Source organism: Pollicipes pollicipes, unplaced genomic scaffold (genome assembly GCF_011947565.3).
Source record: "Pollicipes pollicipes isolate AB1234 unplaced genomic scaffold, Ppol_2.1 Scaffold_6686;HRSCAF=7923_pilon_pilon_pilon, whole genome shotgun sequence".
Taxonomy (NCBI): Eukaryota; Metazoa; Arthropoda; class Thecostraca; order Pollicipedomorpha; family Pollicipedidae; genus Pollicipes; species Pollicipes pollicipes.
Genome location: NW_023596921.1, coordinates 47,769,589 through 47,788,970, shown reverse-complemented (window position 1 = coordinate 47,788,970; position 19,382 = coordinate 47,769,589). Strand labels below are relative to the sequence as shown.

Below are 19,382 nucleotides of genomic sequence, written 5' to 3'. Positions count from 1 at the left end.
TCCTGCAACAATTCTTATTTCAGCGCCGCTCATGGAACAGGATCGAGACTTTTTGAAGTATCTTTTGAATAACGTGCATACCACATTCGCCCATAGCATTTGTCCCGCCGTACCGTCACGGATGTATTCACATACAGGGCACCACGTGTTCCAGCTGTGGGCTTAGGACCTAATGAGCACATATCACGAACTCGTAAAAGTATAACAAGACGTAAAATACTTATTACATTAACCCGCACTGTGTCATTATACTGTTTTGTATCTTAGCACGGCGTGCGGCGTCAATATCTCACAGCGGCTGCGGTATGCCGCTCACTGGGGCGTCCCTGTTTCGAACACTGGGACTGTCAAATGTCCGGCACAGGAGTGGCCGCGTGCCCGGCACAGGAGTAGTCGTTCACTGGGGCGTCCCTGTTTCGAACACTGGGACTGTCGAATGTCCGGCACAGGAGCAGTCGTTCACTGGGGCGTCCCTGTTTCGAACACTGGGACTGTCGAATGTCCGGCACAGGAGCAGTCGTTCACTGGGGCGTCCCTGTTTCGAACACTGGGACTGTCGGATGTCCGGCACAGGAGCGGCCACAAGCCCGGCACAGGAGTAAACGTTCACTGGGGCGTCCCTGTTTCGAACACTGGGACTGTCGGATGTCCGGCACAGGAGCGGCCGCAAGCCCGGCACAGGAGTAAACGTTCACTGGGGCGTCCCTGTTTCGAACACTGGGATTGTCGGATGTCCGGCACAGGAGCGGCCGCAAGCCCGGCACAGGAGTAAACGTTCACTGGGGCGTCCCTGTTTCGAACACTGGGACTGTCGAATGTCCGGCACAGGAGTGGCCGCGTGCCCGGCGCAGGAGTACTCGTTCACTGGGGCGGCCGTGTGTCCGCCACGGATAGGCCGCGTGCCGGCGCAGGAGCCGCCGTTCAGCACTAGGGCGGCCTCGTTTTCAGAACAAGAGAGGATGCATGTCCTGCACAGGAGAGGACGCGTGTCCGTCACAGGAGAGGCCGCGTGTTTGGCTCAGGAGCAACCATCCAGCACTGAAGCGGGCACACGCTCGGCGCTGGAGCTGCCGCATGTCTGGAGAGGAGAGGCAGCAGGAGAGGCGGCATGTCCGGTGCAGGAGAGGCTGCATGTCCGACACAGGAGAGGCCGCGTGTCCGGCACTTGAGTGGGTGCGTGTTCGGCATTAGGGTGTGCACACGTTCGGCACTGGAGCGGCCGCATGTCCGACAGAGGAGAGGCCGCGTGTCCAGCACCTGAGTGGGTGCGTGTTCGGCACTAGGGTGTGCACACGTTCGGCACTGGAGCGGCCGCATGTTCGACACAGGAGAGGACGCGTGTCCAGCACCTGAGTGGGTGCGTGTTCGGCACTAGGGTGTGCACACGCTCGGCACTGGAGCGGCCGCGTGTTCGACACAGGAGAGGCCGCGTGTCCGACGCAGGGCTGGAAAGCGCTGGTGCCGGGCTGCGCAGCGCTTAACCCTGTCTCTGATTTGGCCGTTTTTCATGACGAGGACTGATGGTGGTTGGGGGGGGGGGGGAGGGAGGGGGGGAAGGAAACGTCGATGCGACCCCCGTGTCGTTTCCGAGCTGAAAAAGATAAGGTCTTCCGGAAAAAACAATGCTTTGGACGCCGGAAGTTTGGGCGCGACTGCACGATCTTGAACAGGAGAGGTATCTTCCGGAAACCTTAAGGGGTTGCATGCCAAGCTGAGGGCTAGGCGAGGGCAATCAGGGCGAGGGCTGATAAATTAAACATGGCCAAACATCACGTTTGACGCGTTCATCATGCAGTTATTAGTTTTACTTGTGTAGGCTTAATGGCCAGTTTCCCAGAGATTTAACATCACCATTAACTGGGGCTTAATTGGATGTAATTGTTGAGACAACAGGACAGGTTTTGCATGGCTTTGATGACACCAACTACACACCAACAATTTGACTACCCTTCAGCAATAGTTTTGCCCCTGGATCAATGATTGGCTTCCTGAGTGATGCAACAGGGTGATTATCCTCCACCCTGAAATGCAGCTGTCTCTTAACCTACTGCCTTCATAAATGCACATAATTTATTTTGCGTTTGTAATTTGTCACGTGTATAACCGATGTAGGCCTCGCACACCGCCTACCGTACCTCAGATTTAGCGAACTGACCGGTTGACAGGCTTGAGATAACATCTTTTATATCGTCACGATATCGTGCATGGAGCTAAATGAGGGGACAATGTTAGCAGCAAACGCACAAGATACTTTTACACGCCTTAGCACTTTCATTTGTTCGTCCCGGCTCAGCTGGTTAGAGTGCCTGCCTTCTGATTCACCACCCATGGCGGAGTGGGTTCGAGTCGCTTAGATGCTCGCTTTTTGCCCTTGATAGGCCTGGCCTACGGCCGGTGGCAGCGGTCGCGGTAAAGGTCAGTTGACATGGCAGGACGGATCGTGCCGAACATCGTAGCACGTTAAACTTTTACCATTGAAGTCTGCGTTGCCTGGAATTGCGCGGTCGGATGGTAAAGATCAGAGCTCACACAACAGCAATAGCGTGAATTCAGATCCCTGAAATGCATCCATTCAAAGAGTTTGGATCAAGTCTTTGAAAAAAGGTGCTGAAGGTGTGCAAAGATATACACACAATGACACACACACACACACACACACACACACACACATACACACACACACACACACACACACACACACACACACACACACACACACACACACACACACACACACACACACATACACACACACACACACACATATATATATATATATATATATATATATATATATATATATATATATATATATATATGTATATACACAACAAACACTGCTTAACGTGAACTCTGATCCCTGAAATGCATCCATTCAAAGAGTTCGGATCAAGTCTTTGAAAAAAGGTGGTAAAGGTGTGCAAAGATGTCTTGTGCATCTGCTGATGCCATTGTTGCATGGGTTTTGCACCAGATTAGGTTATGGAGAGCATGGTAGAAAGTGCGAGGGCTAAACCGGTAAAATACCTGCGATTTTGCGAGGATGGTAAAGACCGCCAACGGTTCTGGTTGATGGGATGATGACGCCACCTGACCAAAAGGGATATTATTTTCAGGTGCTTGTAGCATCCTGCCAATCTGTAGATCTAGGGCTACACGGATGCATCTTTGCCATATACATAGGGTTGAGTGAGGGGGTTTGGGGACTCAGTACAAAATGACTGGGCGACCTCCAAAATGCCATTAAAGCAGCTTTTCTCCACATTTGACCCACATCCCTTTCAGAGTTGGGAGCAGGGGTGTAGTTTCTCGAAAATCTTCTTTCTTTTTTTGCAGATCTGAGCTCTAAACCGTGCCTAATGATGAAAACATATGAATACAATTTTTGTCAACTACCAAATCCGGTAGATCGGAAGCTTTTCCATCCCTGACCTCATGTGCGAACGTCACTAAAATTCTATCCATGGTTTGCTCTTATGTTAATAAACCAGAAGCTACTAATTATAAGTTGATCCTAAGAGAACAAGACAGTCCCAATTTAGAGCGGACAATTAACAACCGAGTGGAAGGACCTGGCTCACGTCACTTGCCCTTATCGAGACCAAGTACGCGGAACCTCCAAATCCTTAACAGAGGGCAGCTGTTCGAGCAAACGTGACTGAGCTGGAACACCACTATTTGCTGGAACACCACTATATATGCTAATTATTTTACCGGGTCAAAGACAACACAATTCATGTGTCCTGCCCAGCGTTACCGATGTCCCGGGTCCAAGACTACGGCGACCAGTTCACACCCAGCATCATCACATCAAGAAACAAGGACTTCCTCCGGTCCCCTAACCGGTATTTACGGCTCCGGGGACAGGCGTTTTTGCACCTGAGAGCGGTAGGTATGCTGATGATATTTATGCACGGAGACGCCGGGGAGAACTGATCCAGTTCTCCCTTAGCAAAAAGGTTAGGTAATAATTAAATAGTGTCGTACCTCCGCGTTATGCGTGATATGCAACCTGCTTTCTCCCCCGGGTGGGTAAATTACTGATGTATGACCGCCTGGTTCATCATGCTGATCAGCTGTTCGGACTTGGTCGAGGGCAGCGCTGATTCGGTCAGTGGAGCTTGCTGCGTTAACATCAGCTTCTGATGCCGCCCGAGACCATCCGGACCCGGTCCTCCCTCCCGTCTGCGTGGTCTCGAGGGCTCCTGCACGGACTCAGTCGCATAGCTTTCTCGGGCTAGAGAGGATCAATTCCATAATGGCTCAAGGGGCGACTTCAGTTTTCTGCAATGTTTGGCAAGCATGCCTGAGTGGTGGATGAATACAGTGTAATTGAGGTCGAAGCGAAGGCATTTCAGCAATAAATTTGGCATTCATCCAAAACAAGTTTCGAAGCTAAAAAGGACAACTGGAAACTGTCGGGCGCTGCTCCGAGTCAGCGTGACTAATAACCAGCCTCACGCGCAATGATTCCGCCTAAATTGAGTCATTCAAAAGACTAAACTCACCAGCAATCTGTTTGGCATGTTGAACAAATCATAAATCGTACCTTGAGGGCAGCCTCCGCCAACTTTTTCAGTAAAGTAGCGCCAGAGCTGAAAGACGGTGGGTGCAGCACGGGGAGCGATCCACAGTTACCGCACGCTGTTAAGACCACTCAACTCATAAGTGCCATTCTCCGCAGCAACGCGCTCGTCACGAAGTCTGAATGGTTTCTGCAGACAGCACCAGCCTCGGCTTTCTGTGCTGTTCGATTGCAGTACGGCGCTATCGAGCGCTCGGGCCTGGCAGCCATTGTTTCTGACCGCCTCGCTGTTGAGCGCGGCTGCCATGCCATGACTTGGTAATATGAGCATGATGTGGCCCGCGATGTCAGCCTCAGTCCATCTGACTGACAGCGATAGGTTGTACCCACGCTGCTGCATCCGGAGAAAGCTTGGCCCAATATGCAATGCAAGAAACATGGTCATGTACGACATATGGAAGAATGCGAGCTCACAGCATGCTTACAATACGTGCCATCAAAAGTGATAGCAAATTTTTTCCTATGTGTCAGCTTCCTGAAACCGCGAAGGTCGGTCGCTAAGGTATGAGCATAAAACTTGCTGTTCAGGTAGAACCTTAGGCTGGATCTTCAGACTTCAGCATTCCAACACATCCGTTGGCTTCATGCTTAGCTATCGCCATAGGCACTTTAACCAACGCCTACTTCGCAGTTCACCTTTTGTAAATGCTATGTTGCCGCATTATTGAAAAAGAAGCACGCTTGACCGGGCAGCGGCTTTGCGTTCTGCCAGATCTCGCGGATTAAAAACGTGTGCTGATCGAAACGATAAGATAATGGTGGCTTGTGGTCGTATATTGATTACCTAATTTGCTTGATATAGTTAATTATACTCGGTACCAGATGGGATGCCCGAAAATGCATAGGAAATCAGGAAAGGTGCACTAAAAAATAATTATATCGGATACAGTTGCACTGAGGTTATGATTCCGACATGGCTCGGCTTTTTCATTGGTGTTGTTTTTCATTGGTGTTGTATTGTATTCGTGCTTGCACTCAGTAGTCGGACGGGTTCCAACAATAATGCCGGCCAGACACCGTTCGCTGGATCGTGGCGGTTTATGCAATCTTAAAAGTTCAACAGCACACGATAGTCAACTTACCAGAAACCATGGATTTCCGGTAGTATGCAATCGTCCAAAGTCACGCACCAGTCTCAGATGATCCACTAAGGATTTCTGACACAACATAGATCGCCCCGTCGTACTGAATCGTTGTTGAGCAGCTAACCGGTCAGTGAAGTCATATGCCTCTCCGAGGTACCGCGTTACGGTCCGCTGCCCGGCTCAGCCACAGCCGCCGGCTCTGCCAGCGATTGGCCTTGGCTCTGTTTCATTGTCACCGTGTAGCTAAGCTTGACAGGATACTGTGTCTGTTTGAACTTGAAGGGAATGTCAAGTAATGTGAGTGCGATTTATAAGGAGGAACATGATGAACGCGCATTACTTTACGGAAGCGTTGGTTCACATTTAGAGATATTGAGACAAACATCAGATATGATGGAAAACGTTCTCATATAACTAAAAGTATGATTTTGATTGCATAAGTATGTTCTAAATTACGTGTTTACACAATTTTAGAAGTTCTTCTCAATGCGTTATCGCTTGTTTCCGTCATGGAACGTTTTTATGACGTCAGAGTCGCTTCCAACTTGACCGTGTGAGATTTGCCACTAGCGTTCGGTGGGCTCACTTACGGCACTTGAAACGCCGCAATATTATATTTGTGTCCGTCCATGTAAGGTTATCCTCCCAACCGAAATCCAAACCTTTTGAGTGCGACCAATCTGCATGTCGGCAGTCAGCATTCGGCCAACGACCAGTTAAGCCATTGATTTCGTTTCTCAATCGCGGATCGCGTTTTGTGATATATAAACCCAGACATATGGGCAGTTCTTCTAGTAATGACCGACATGAGGCTGAGGATGGAATGATGTAAGGATAGCGTCGTAACCGAGAATGCAAATGTGAGTAACAAAAGAGCATGACAACACGGAAAATATGCAAGAACACCACGAGAAAAGGCAACAACACGCGCACATGCCGCTAATAAGTTACAAGTACGCGCTCAGATACCAACACCATTCTTGCGGCGCTTGGAGGACCGCAAGTGAGCTTACCGCCCGCTATCGCGACAACTCTCACACGGCCAGTCTGGCAGTGTCCCTGTCGTGAAAACGTTCCATGACGTGAGCAATGAGGTATAGCGGGGCGCATTTGCTAAATAGCGCTAAATGGCGAAAGTTTGTTATTAAGGGCAACGTTTTGCACGTTAATCAGACTAAGAGTTACAAAAGAGCTATTTCCATTACATCTGAGATTTGCCTCAACGGTTTCAAATGTGGAACACTGTAGTGCAATGCTCGGTAGGGTCCCTCCTGCCTTCTGACGGTACCCGGCTTTTAGTGTGGCCGTTGCCACCGGCCACAGGCCATCCCAGCCAAGCGCAAACAGCAAGCGCTTAAAGCGACACAGATCCGTCCTGCCACGAGTGGGAGGACCGGGAGACTCCGTGTTCCTGAGCTATCGGGATGGGCAAAGGTGGTACAGTTTATCACACGTTTGTGTCCTCAGACGGCGGCGGACGCTGTGCCCGAACAAGACGAGCGACAAGCCGGCGGGCAGCCAGGCCGGCTGGCCGGCGCCCTCTCAGGAGTCGGTGCCCGCTCCCCTGTTCGCGCAGCACGTGAGCCAGCTGCGAGCTGACGCCGACGAGGGACTCAGACGGGAGTGGCAGCTGCTGCAGATGGCAGCGCCCCTGGCGGACGGCACTTCAACTAGTGGCACGACCGCGGTCCCGACGGCAGGGACGGGGGCGGCAGCCTGTAAGTCACTGCCGTGTTGGCAGCTCAGAGCTGCAGACAAGGAGCTGTTGTTCACTTGCAAATTAAACAACGCTTGTCGCGATTTGACAAACGCGACAGTAAATGGTATTGCATCGCATTACCCCGCGCCAGAATTAGGTACAACCCAGAAAGGACGACTATTGTTACGTTTTTTCTTAAACCGTGATTTCTCACTTCATCGACATTTTCTCCAGTCGTTTTTCCGAGAACCAGCCACAGCATAGCATCAAGACTCCACATCCACATCCACCTGGCATCCAAGACATCCACAACAGTCGGGACGTTGTTTCGTTCCGAAACAATGCCCTTTGTGATTCCTTTGAGTAAGGGGTTTGCTTCTTGGCCGCTTTGTAAATTTTCCGCTAAAAAGGTCATTCGTGCAAAGCGTTAATGATTTCTATCATCCCTTAGCACTGCCATGTGACCGCTTAAGGTGCTGCCCAGCATATGCACCTCCATGCATAGTGTACAAGCGTCCCACGTGCTTGGAGAAGGGATATCACAGCAACTTAGGCCTCCACTTTCACCGCACCGATATAAATTGTGAGAAATAACATTTAGTATCTAGGCCGATCCTACTCCGGAGCTGTCCGCCACCCGCCTCCCGGAGAGCTATGGATGTGTCGTGTCGACGGCCGTCCTCGGCAGCTCTTGTGAACTGTCGGCTCCCATGCCGCCAAAAAAAGACGCATAATTCACGAGAAGGCACCCTGGAATTAATATCGACCGTAGATCCAACCCGGGTTCTGTACGTCCTAGGGCAGCCGACGTGGGTACCAATCGCCTCGCAGCGGTACCGCAACCGGCCGGTACCGGCGGCGTACTTCGTGGACGGGTACCAGAGGTCGCGTGCCTTCATCGTGACGGAGCGGCCGGGCGCAGCTGCGTGCGACGCCCTCTGGCGCCTGGCCTGGGAGCAGGGCGTCACCACGGTCGTGCTCATCGGAGTACTACAGGTGGGATCCATCAGACAGCTGACGCTGCAGGCTCCGACGATGTGATGGCACCCCGAGTCTCGGGGTCCCAGAGATGTTTCCGTTTCACAGTCAGCTCGGTTAGGGGTCCTGCGGTCAGATCTTGGCGATTCATTTCGCGTGCTGCACTTGCACGTAAACCAAGGCTCGTTGACTTGTTCAGGGCAAAATGTGTAGCTGTATTTTGAAATACATATGCTGCTTCAATGCTTAGGCTAAGAGGTTTACAATCGATGTCCCAGCTCAAGTGTCTTTGCGCAAATGTTGTCAACACTTGAACGTGACTGGTCCGGCGAGACAAGGCTCGGCCTTTAACTCACGCTTTGTGCAAGGTACCTGATATCTTTGCAGGTAATGACTGCAGGTCTGACGTTGTCAGCAGTAGTAATTGATAGGTCTTAAGAAACTGTGTCGTGTAAGCAGTTAAGCACTTGTTTGCCAGATGTTTGATCATCTCCGCCTTTTCGCAGCATGACCATTATTCATCTCCCCAATCGATTGACAGAAGTTGATAGTTCCAAATTTCGACACACGTGAAGAACACCGGTTGGCATCGAGTCTAGGTTTCGATGACACGACGTTGACACCATGCCAGCCAATGCGGTAAATTATACGGGCAGAAACGTGGGGTCGATGTGTGCGTGCCAGCAAGCCTATTGTTCGCAAACCACGGATTTTCTTGTTTTAGGGTGATATCTAGGATTTACGTGGCTGAGATCTCAACACCATGATGTCTCTTGTATATAAGATTTCAACATCCAGAACAGATGAAGAGCGTGAGAGCACCTGCGCGATGTAGGCGACTGTATCGGCTGCGACTTTCTAGGGTACCTCAAAGCCGCGTCCGGCTCTTAAGTACTCCAGTAATCAACCAGAAGGCTGTTAATGCCGCTTCTTCCGGCGCCGACCCTAGGTGCAAGACGCTGTCGCCTTGGCCGCGAGTGGTTGCATCATAGATGTAACACGGCTGTGTATCCTCATTCATCGCGATCAACACCCACTCTGAATATGTCCATTTTGTATTTTGCGATGTTTTGTTCGCAATTGCTAAACACAAGAGACAGCGCACTGATATCGGTCGCCGAAGGCCTCTGCCTCCACATGAACTTATTTTCTGGCACCATCTACCTGATACCAGCTGCATGCCGTCTTATTGGTTCAATGCGGGAGTTATATGGTTCCCCTGCAGCTGCATGCACATGGACTTGTAGGTATATAAGGATGGTAACACTTGTGGCATATTACACACGTGTTATGCTAGTGGTGAACAATAGATTGGTGACAGCCATGCGTGCATAGAACCCCACAACCATTTCACACGACAGCGGGGAAGTCTCGGAAAATGCTAACAGTGTCTTCCTTTGGCAGGGCATGGAGGAATGGTTCCTGCCTGAGCTGGGTCGTGTTCGATCATTCCGTGACCTCAGTGTCAGAGGCCACACAGAGCGAGCCCTGGTGGGCTGCGTCGTCCGAGAAACGATCGTGTCCAAGCTGAAGGTGCTTAAGCTCGTGGGGATGATGATCATGTTCGTGCCGTACCAGGAAAGGTTGCTGAAGGTGCCTTAGTTCATGGGAATGATGATTATGTTCATGCCATATCAGGAAAGGATGTAATGTGCTCCCCATTGCCTACAAGGAATTTTCCGCGCTGATTTATCACTTGTGGTAAACACTTCGGCAACAAACATTTGAACTAAAATAAAAAGGCAATAACAGTATTTTGGAAATGCCCGAAGGTGCTGAAATTGGAATTCGAGATGGGTTCCTGATCACAATATAAGCCACACCTAGCGGTCCAAATGGTCCTGGAGGCTGCGATAGACAAACCGGGTAAACCATGGTTGCTCACTTACAAATTTGGCAAGAATGAGTTGCCCGCTAGGCAATCAACCATTAAACCAAAATCCTTGGGGCTTCTGATTTCAAAAATAATGTCCAACGTTACTGGATGGGAAATGAAAAAAAAACACACATTCTGTGTGCGACGGCTACAGCTGTGCAAAATTATGAGGAGATGAGAATGGAAAAGACATTCCGTGTGCGAAGGCTACAGCTGTGAAAAAATGATGAGGAGATGCGAATAGAAAAGACATTCCGTGTGCGACGGCTACAGCTGCAGAAAATTATGAGGAGATGAAAATAAGAAAACACCTTCTATGTGCGACGGCTACAGCTGTAGAAAATTATGACGCAACTGACAAAAGCATGGCGCAGGTAGGTGCGCGGTTTTTGCGCTTAGGGTTTGTGCGCGTGGCCGACGTGCATACAGAAACACGTGTGTGTAAAGATCAATACGCCAGCCAGTCATGGATGATCTTGGAGGCAACGTGAGTTGTCATCAAGGCTGCACACTAGTGAAACGCCAGCGGCGCGGTGCCGTGGTCACAGCAAACGCTACGGCGTAGACTGCCGAAGCCTCCTCTGCACGATACACTTTATGGTGTACCGTTATCGTTCTTGCTTGCGGCAGTGATGATTTTTATTGGGACGATTTTCGTCTCGGTCCATTGACACATTGCCATTGATGAACTTCCCTGAGGATTCAGTTTCATTAGCGAGAAAGCCAGTGCCGTACCTCTCGGTAAAGTGCAGCCAAACTTATCGCTTGTAATTTGTTCCGTCTTCTTTTCCTTAGTGCTTGCAGCATACGGGTAGCAATCCGCGCTTAGACTGCTCGGTGCCGTTTTGATCAAGGTGGGAGCTCTGAATTAGGTGGAGCGGTGTTGGACGCGGGTGGCCCGTGGGGCTCAGTGTCATGAAGCGGTGCGGGGCACGGGTGGCCCGTGGGTCCGAGGGGTGATGGAGAGGTGCTGGACACGGGGTGCCCCTCGGGTTCAAGGTGATATGGAGCACACAGGTGGCCCATGGGGTTCAGGAGTGATGGAGCGGTGCTGGACACGGGTGGCTCGTATGGCTCAGGTTGACTTGGTGCGGTGCTAGACACGGGTGGCCCGTGGGGCTCAGCGTGATGCCGGCCTCGGTGTTGCCGACAGGGCCGGTCCCGCCGGTGCGGCGAGCGGCGCCTCCAGCTGTGGCAGTACACCGACTGGCCAGAGCTGGGGATGCCCGACAGTCCCCTGCAGCTGCTGCACTTCACTCGGCGCATCATCGTCAGCGAACACTGCACTGGCTCACCCACGCTGGTCGTCTCGGGGTAAACAGAGCTGTCGTGATGTGGGGAAGACCAGGAGGCGAAGGTCGCACCGGGGTGGCCCGCGCTGGGGGTGTCAGGGCACCAGCGCTGATTGTCTCCATGCAGCCAGCATTAGTGACCGGTGCGTAGCCGGTGCCAACAACTCCGGGTGAGTGGTGCCGGTTGTCATGGCATGGCTAGCGCCACGGTTTTGCAGTAGCCATCTCTTCAGGCGTAAAAGGCCTGAGCAGTTGAAGCGCCATGAAACAACAGTCAACGCCTTGCTAGCTGGCATGGACACTACTCTCAGCGGTTGGTCACAAAACTCGTATGTCTTATCGTATCATCGATAGGGCTTGGCTCTAAATAGCGTGACATCTATACTTGTTGGGGCGGTTTTCACCAGTTAAAAGTGGCACGTGTTTAGTTCGTAATCTGGCCATCTTAAACTTTGCTGTGGTAGTCTAACCATCCATGGTCCGTTCTCAGCTCACCATCCTGCAGTGCAGGCCTGTTTGTGGGACTCGCCACTCTTCTCACTCAGCTCAAGCACAAACAGGAGCTGGGCGTATTCTCCTACTGGCAGCACGCAATAGGTCAGTGACGCTCGTGGACGCTATTGGTCAGCTCAAATCAAAAGCTGCGCGAGTAAATCAGGATTGCGTCAGAGAAGGGACTTTGCTCCACTGTGGTGTCCCATTGAACGTGGTGCCCCCTCCCCCCTCCCCTGATGCAAAGTCCTCTGATTTCGGCCGATTGACATTCGGATTTTTAGTTTGTATCGGCTAACTATTCTGTTATGTGCACTAGATTTAGCCCACTCTATTAAAAAATATATATTTCCTTCTCTTCATGTTGTGCTCAACTTTTATGACTGAGAGAGAAGGCAGATCATCTTGTGTTCAGCCATAAATAAAGTGAAATTCACCTGAAACTAAGTGATTGCATCGAATAAACCGCTGGCACTTCTCACCTTATAGCGGTTCATTGGAAACTTTCTTTGAAACAATGACAGCCAGGGCCGTTGCCGGATTTTCCAAAGCTCTACAAACATGTTGAGGGGTCGGGGATTGAACGCCGGCCTAGACTGACACAGGCTCAAAAATCTGTGATGATATGCCAGAACGTCGTTCGCGTGGGGAAATTCCATGCTTCCTTTCTAATGCATCAATAAAACAAGTACAGTTTAGTTCTAAGCATGTGTGCTCGCTGTCTAGGAAAAAAGGGCACCGACGCCCGGCGTTGCAGTCTCCATGGGCCGGGCGGCGACGGCCTTTCAGCCAATGTTAGGTGGCGCTCAAGGGGGGGGGGGGGGAGCACGTGTCGGAAAGTGATATTTTAAAACACCCTATATAGGTAAACGTTTAAAAGATGGCAGGCTCTTCCCCGTCCCCGTCCCTGTCCCTGTCCCCGTCCCTGTCCCCTCCTAGTCCCTGTCCGTAGGTTTCAATTTCATTTCTTTAACACGCGCTCAGGTGGGGGTCAAATTGACCCCCCAAGGTGTTTCCAGAATGGTTTGCGAACGGCGCGGCGTAGTCACGCCAAGTTTTGCATAGATGTAGATAATTGAATAGCGGATCGTTGATCACAAAAAATCAGATGTACTTTGCAAGGCCGCTAACCTCTGGCAGGTCAAAGTCAGGTCATGGTTTCAGCAAAGGCAGTTTGTAGGAAATCGTCCAATCTGATACAATAATGGAGTGTTTGACGAAGCCATACATTTCTGAGATGCTTTCTTATGCACCAAAAATATTGAATCAGCAAATTACGTTGACCTAAGGTCAGGTGTGAAGGTCAGACCAAGGTCAAAACCAACCTGATTTATTGTTCGAGGGTTTGCTGCATGGCATAGTTTGTGGTGCTCATTCCAAATTTATTGACAGCAAGAACCGTATCATACATTTTTCCATTAACTTCTTAGAGGTCAGAATAGGTCATTGACCTAAGATAACCCGGGTCGACATTTTGTTTTAGGAACATGCTGCCAAACGTAATCTTTGTCGCTTATTCAAATGCAAACTCGGAGCAGTCTTCTATGATTTTGGTCACCATGACCTTCAAAAGGTCAAACAAGGTCACATACCGCAAATGGGCTCGTGACCTTTTGCTTAGAAACAGTTGCCTAGGTTCTGGGGACACTTAAGAGACCAACCTGGAATTTAAACTTGTTTGACCTTACTTAACATCAAGGTCATGACCTAGGAAGCTCAAAGTTTGACCTAAGTGAGTTCACGTACAGGTCAAGACACCCTGTAAATTCGGTGTCTCTAGCTTTCTTAGTTTCCGAGATCTTAGGGGGTCAAATTGACCCCCGCACCCGAGCGAAGGGTATCTAACCGGCCACCCGGGCGCATGTTAATTTTTGATTTCCGGATTGCTTCTCGGGACGGGTTAGCACGTACAGCAACAATAACTTATTACGCATTTGTGCAACCCATATTGTTCGTGTTGCTGAAGCTGTTAACTTCATCCCACGAGTCAAAATTGACATTGCACGAGTAAAATATTCTGGCCAGTAGATGGAGAGCATTTTGTGTCAGTTTCGGAGTCCCTGCGCCCGTCTTTCTGCTGATACGGGGAAGGTGGCCTCGGGTTAATAATGAAACCCTCAGAGGGCTACATTATACATTAGTCCCCTCCGTGATGCGTCAGGCTTTCTAACCTTGACATATGGCACTGGTTCGAAGCATGAGCCGTCACTAATGCAAAAGGATCCTGTACCGGCGCAGTGAGCCCAGTAATCGGCACCGAGACATCAGTTAGGCTCATCAGCCCCTGGTTGAAACGGTGTGGAAGTCCCAGTACAGAATTTTCTCCTATTCCACACTCGCTGCAGCGATCGACAGCTCATACGCGGAGCTAGGCGGCACACTTGATAACGCAAATAATGTTATGGAATATCGTATGCAGTTTCCTGAGCAACTGGCGACATCATAGGCATTTACGCACGACCATTCCGAATGATGGAAACGAGAGCAGGAAGATTATTTCAACGCCAAAATTTAACACAAGAACTTAACAAAACTGTTCGTGATGTGGCTTCACGTTTTTACTGGGTCGTATAATGCGATCTATGTGCCCCTCTGGCTACACCCGGGCTGCAACGACTGAATACACAATACAGTCCAGTGCAGAAGTGAAGACACAGCGGCACATGACCACCATAAGGCTAACTTCGCATCGCCATACCCGCTTCACCCCGTTCTGTGGCCACCCCGTTCTGTGGCCACCCCGTTCTGTGGCCACCTCGTCCACCTTCTCATCCGTCGCGTGCTTAGAAAAAGCAGCCTCCGTTCGGACCATAAATCTCCGACGGCCCATAACCGCGCTGACGGTCCACTGATTTAGCGGCCGGCCCCGTTATCCATTAGCGGCGGTGGCTCTGAACGCTCCCCCGGTCACAGGGGCTATGGCCTGCGTCGGCTCGTTACGGGGCGGAAGGTGGAGGGGGGGGGGGGGGCACAGCACGCGATGGGCGGGGGGGGGGGGCGTGTGCAGGCGCCAGGAAAACGTGGTGAGATGTGTGAATGACGTAGTGAACCCGGTTAATAAAGAAAAGTTGTCACGCTAATGAGTTAAGGAACTTTTATGTTGCAGCATGTTTACATAGCATGCATCACGATGTGAGTATGAAAGGAAAATGCCAAAGATTGCAACATGCGGAATGAAAATGGCAGGCTAGAGATGTTGGACTTAGGAACGTTTTTAAACTAGGCGTTTAATTTAAACCAATCAGTTATTTTTGTAGAGTACTATCTCGGTTAAGGCACAGGCCTTCAGGGTAGGGCTAAACAAAGCATACACTTTTGCCCAGGTGAAAGCAGTGGATGTCGCTGACTTGAGGAGTCCCAATAGGACAAAGAGAGAGTTCGTTTGACAGAAATGATGTTCCTGAGTCTCTGATTTGGAGATACAGTGTTATGGCTAGTATTATACTTCATTTAGTTGTAATAGATGCATATATTACCGTTATGGTTAGCAGTGTAATATATTTGCAGCATTGCAGTTAGTAGTGTAATATATTTGCGGCGTTACAGTTGACAGTGTAATGTATGATATGATATGAGTATGTATTATATACTTAGGTATGATATTATATGAGCATGTATTATACTCAATACTCTCCGATTTTGAGCAGTAGTTTTCTGACTACAATAAGGTAAGGAACCTCATTGCATCGCACTATCTCGTACTTGAATCGTACTTGTGTGATTCAGACAACCTATCTTTATGCATGCATGCTTCTCTCAATTTTATTTTTCGTGTTATGACCATGTCCTTGTTATTCGCGTTGCGATTGTCTTCAAGGCTGGTCAAGTGTGGAACATTGCACGGGACTCTGCTGCATTAATGTAATGATGGCCATCGTCCCTGATTATTCATCTTACACGCATCGGTCGTCTTCCCGACCGTTGTCAGGAAAGGCACGGTTCCCAGTTACTGCCACAAACTGTGTGCAAGCGATAACTGCAGCGTCGCAGAGAACAGTGCCAATACTTGCTCCTTGGGTCATATCGGTCAGTCGTATAACGATGCTGCCACATGGTGCCATCAATACCAGACGGTTAATGCTCACACTCGGATGCCTGGGTGACCTTGACATAGCCTCGCCAAAATAGTCTGCACATCTTCGCGGGCTCGTAGCTCGGAAACTAAGCGGGGCTTAGGTCCTAAAACGGCAAGACTGTGAGCTGCTCCAAATGATCTTCAAGATGGTTATTTCAATTCAAAGCCCCATACAGATGTGGAACACTCATTTTAAAGTATATGCCGGCACTTGTGCTATCAGACTTTGGAGCTCTACGCCATCAGTTGGGCCTAGTTTAGCCAGCCACACTCTATTGCTGGCTATAGGATGGAATCCAGACAGCTGAATTGGTCGCCACTCGAATCACCATTATTCACCGGACACAAATTGAATGGATTTCCCAGCACTCACAAGCTGTGGAGCTGATCAGCACGTGTGTCAAACTGAGTGCGGCTGTGAATTGCCCGATGGGTCGATCCCATGCAGCATCGACGCAGTTTTTGGAGGGCTAGGGAGCTCAGAAACCAATCATTGCAAACGAGGATTGTTTGCCATGCATTACCATAGGATCATTGCTAAATATATCTTGGTGGAATTAGCACTAACTAGGTCATTATGAACGTGATAGCTCATAACACATCTGTGCATTCACATCTGTGCAAGTCGCTGTATTCTAGAGCTGGGATGCCCACGGGACCATGCCTTCCTTAGCCTATTTTATTCGCTCTTAAGTGGCATATCCAGCGTTTCTGCCGGTGATGATGACAAATCCGAGCAAGCGGCCGCTAACAGCCAAGAGGTCCCTCCTTGCCGGCTATCCTCTTTTCTATTCGGGACCATTCTCAAACTCCATGGTCCTGCTTTGGTGATCACTGTCGGCCAGTTTTGTGAGCTAAGGCTTTAGTTCTTGACAGTATAAACAACCTTTCCGTCGTGCACGAGGAGGCTTCGATTACATGTCCTCATCTCCGGGAGGCTGCCATCGACGCCACTGCCATTGCCACTGCCAAAACTGGTGCAGGGTCCCTTCCGTTCTGGACGCTATTTGGAGGCGTTGGAGATTTCATAAAACACAACTCTCCCCTATTCTTGGCAGCCCAAGACGCCTGCTGAGTGCCTAAAATACATAAAACAGCTCTATGGACATCAAAACACAACAAATCAAGACAGGGTCCTCAAGTCTTAACAAAGACATTCGCCCTTCTTGCTTCATCCATGCTTCATGCTTCGACATTATGCTTCCCATGCCCTGATATACTGCCTCTTCATGCCTCCTGATTACTTTTGCCTTCGACATGACTTGGGCCTTTGGACCTAGAGAGGGCGTGCCACTTCTAGGGCGGGCGAGCGGTGCTCGGTGCTAGTTCCCTGGCTTGGTACACTGTGGCTTCTACAGGTTCCCTGTTGGTGTGCCTCTCCCTCAATGGTTTCAGGTATAAATAATAACCCTACATCGATGCATGATGTCAATGGGTTAAAATTTGCAACACTTCACATATTCAAACTATGTAAAATGCACATTTGCAAACTAATAAAACCACCTGCAAATTTCAACACCACCTGAGCGCTTTAACGAAGCTTTGGGAACTAAAAATGTTCAAATTCTGAAGTGCGGGCATGATCTCTTTTTGTGACTTCCCAAGTCTATGGAAGTAATGAGCGTACTATTGCAGCGTGCGAAAAATATCCATACCGACGCTATCGTAATACGCGTGTGCATCGCAGAACGCCGGTCGCCTTAACGCGTCCCTTGATAGCGCATCCCTTGATGATATGGTTTTGGGTGCGAGGCAAGGGTCTTCGTGCATTGCCACTATATCCACTTGGAACGCATACGATGTTGAGGCAAGCACACACCTTATTCTGATCCCACCCTTGGAAGAAGTAGACAGTCACTGAGGGAATGCCTTTGCAAAATATATGACATTGAGGGGCATCTGGAGGCGCCACAGTACACGTCATTTTGGGCGCCTCCGTCAACAGTTGGGAAAGAGGGGCACGGTCAAAGCAGAAATCGTTTGATAGTTACATTTAAACGTTTATAAGAAGCGCAGCGGGATGTCTCTCTTAAAGAGCTCACCAATAGCCAACCGACCCGAAGTTATAGGCAGCTGCGCAACTGGCATATGGACAAGCACGTGTTCCTGCGCGGCCGTCTCGAAAGCACTTGTCCATGGCCGGTCATGGTCTACACCGCCAGTCACTTCCGAGCGAGTGCCCGCTCCCACACAGTCCGCTGGATCCGCTGCCTGGTGTCCGTGCTGTTTGACAGCGTTGGGCATATTCCCGCTAATCGACAGCTGGCTTGGTCTTCAGGCCAGTGTCCGCACCTCCTGACGACGCTGGCCGAGTACGCGTTCCTGCACGACTGCCTGCTGGAGCGGGTGACGGCCGGGGAGACGCTCGTGCCCCGTGACGGGGCTCGCCGGTACCTGGAGCAGCTGCAGAGCAGCTGCGGCACCGGCTTCCCGCACTCGACCGCCGAGAAACAGTACAACGTGCGTGCTGTTTTACGCTGCGTTGCTATGTACTTTACCGCTTCTGTGCTGCATTGTGGCTTATCACTGAAGTCACCTAGTCGTGTTTCCTAGACCAATTCATCGTTAAGCCTAAGCGCAAACGGCTTCCAACGATGACTTACACATAGTGTGTAGAAATCATCTGACATGCGCACCAGCTCACTTTTGACATAAGAGGCAGCTGTCGCACACCTGACCGATTTCAGAGCGCCACGGACCTGAAGGTGCGTCATTTCACCGTGTCGTCGGGGAACCGGCCCTGCAACGAGAGCAAACGCCGCGGTAGCAGCTTTATCCAGATGGAGGACTCGCGCGTGCGGCTGGCGCCGACGTTCGGACTCGACGGCACCGACTACGTCAACGCCTCCTGGCTGCCAGGCACGTGACGCTGCAAACCCGGCGCCCCGCTGGGCCTGACCTCGCTATTGCCGGAGAACCGCTGTGGCGAAGTGATGTTGATGAAAAGGGAAAGCCATGGAAATCAGGGGCTTGGAATACGCGATGCAATGTTTGTTTTGCCATGCGAGATACCTGTGCTGTGTATAATCATGTGTATAGCTACCCTTGGCTGCAGTTTTTTGGTGTTGGTGTTTCCAATTTATCGCGCGGCTCATGACGTGTGTCCGGTGCGGCTCCACGTCTGCCGCTAATCAAGCTTTATTTAAAAACGGGCTGAGCGTTTCCTCCTCCTATTTCCTGCGCTTTCCTGCGCTCTGGGATTTGCACCATGTATGTGGTTGAGTGGGAAACCTATACATTCTATGGCGCCCCTTCATTCTGCAAATGGGTTGAGCAGGCGTTCGCTGGTGGAAACACCAC

At 50.4% G+C, this 19,382-nt stretch overlaps 1 protein-coding gene across 1 annotated transcript; it reads left to right on the top strand.

Annotated features, from left to right (window-relative positions):
• The first annotated feature begins 7,710 nt into the window (after positions 1 to 7,710).
• On the top strand, positions 7,711 to 18,949 carry LOC119108452 (tyrosine-protein phosphatase 99A-like). The gene is made up of 7 exons (XM_037232023.1): positions 7,711 to 7,732; positions 8,169 to 8,365; positions 9,752 to 9,880; positions 11,377 to 11,537; positions 12,006 to 12,112; positions 18,361 to 18,542; positions 18,770 to 18,949. The coding sequence occupies exons 1-7, from the start codon at positions 7,711 to 7,713 to the stop codon at positions 18,947 to 18,949; spliced, it is 978 nt and encodes a 325-aa protein (XP_037087918.1).
• The last annotated feature ends 433 nt before the right edge of the window (positions 18,950 to 19,382 follow it).

Coding starts and splice junctions, on each gene's coding strand:
- LOC119108452 (XM_037232023.1), top strand. CDS start 7,711: ATGCCCTTTGTGATTCCTTTGA. Junction 8,366..9,751: donor TGCTCATCGGAGTACTACAG/GTGGGATCCATC, acceptor TTCCTTTGGCAG/GGCATGGAGGAATGGTTCCT. Junction 18,543..18,769: donor CCGCCGAGAAACAGTACAAC/GTGCGTGCTGTT, acceptor GACCGATTTCAG/AGCGCCACGGACCTGAAGGT.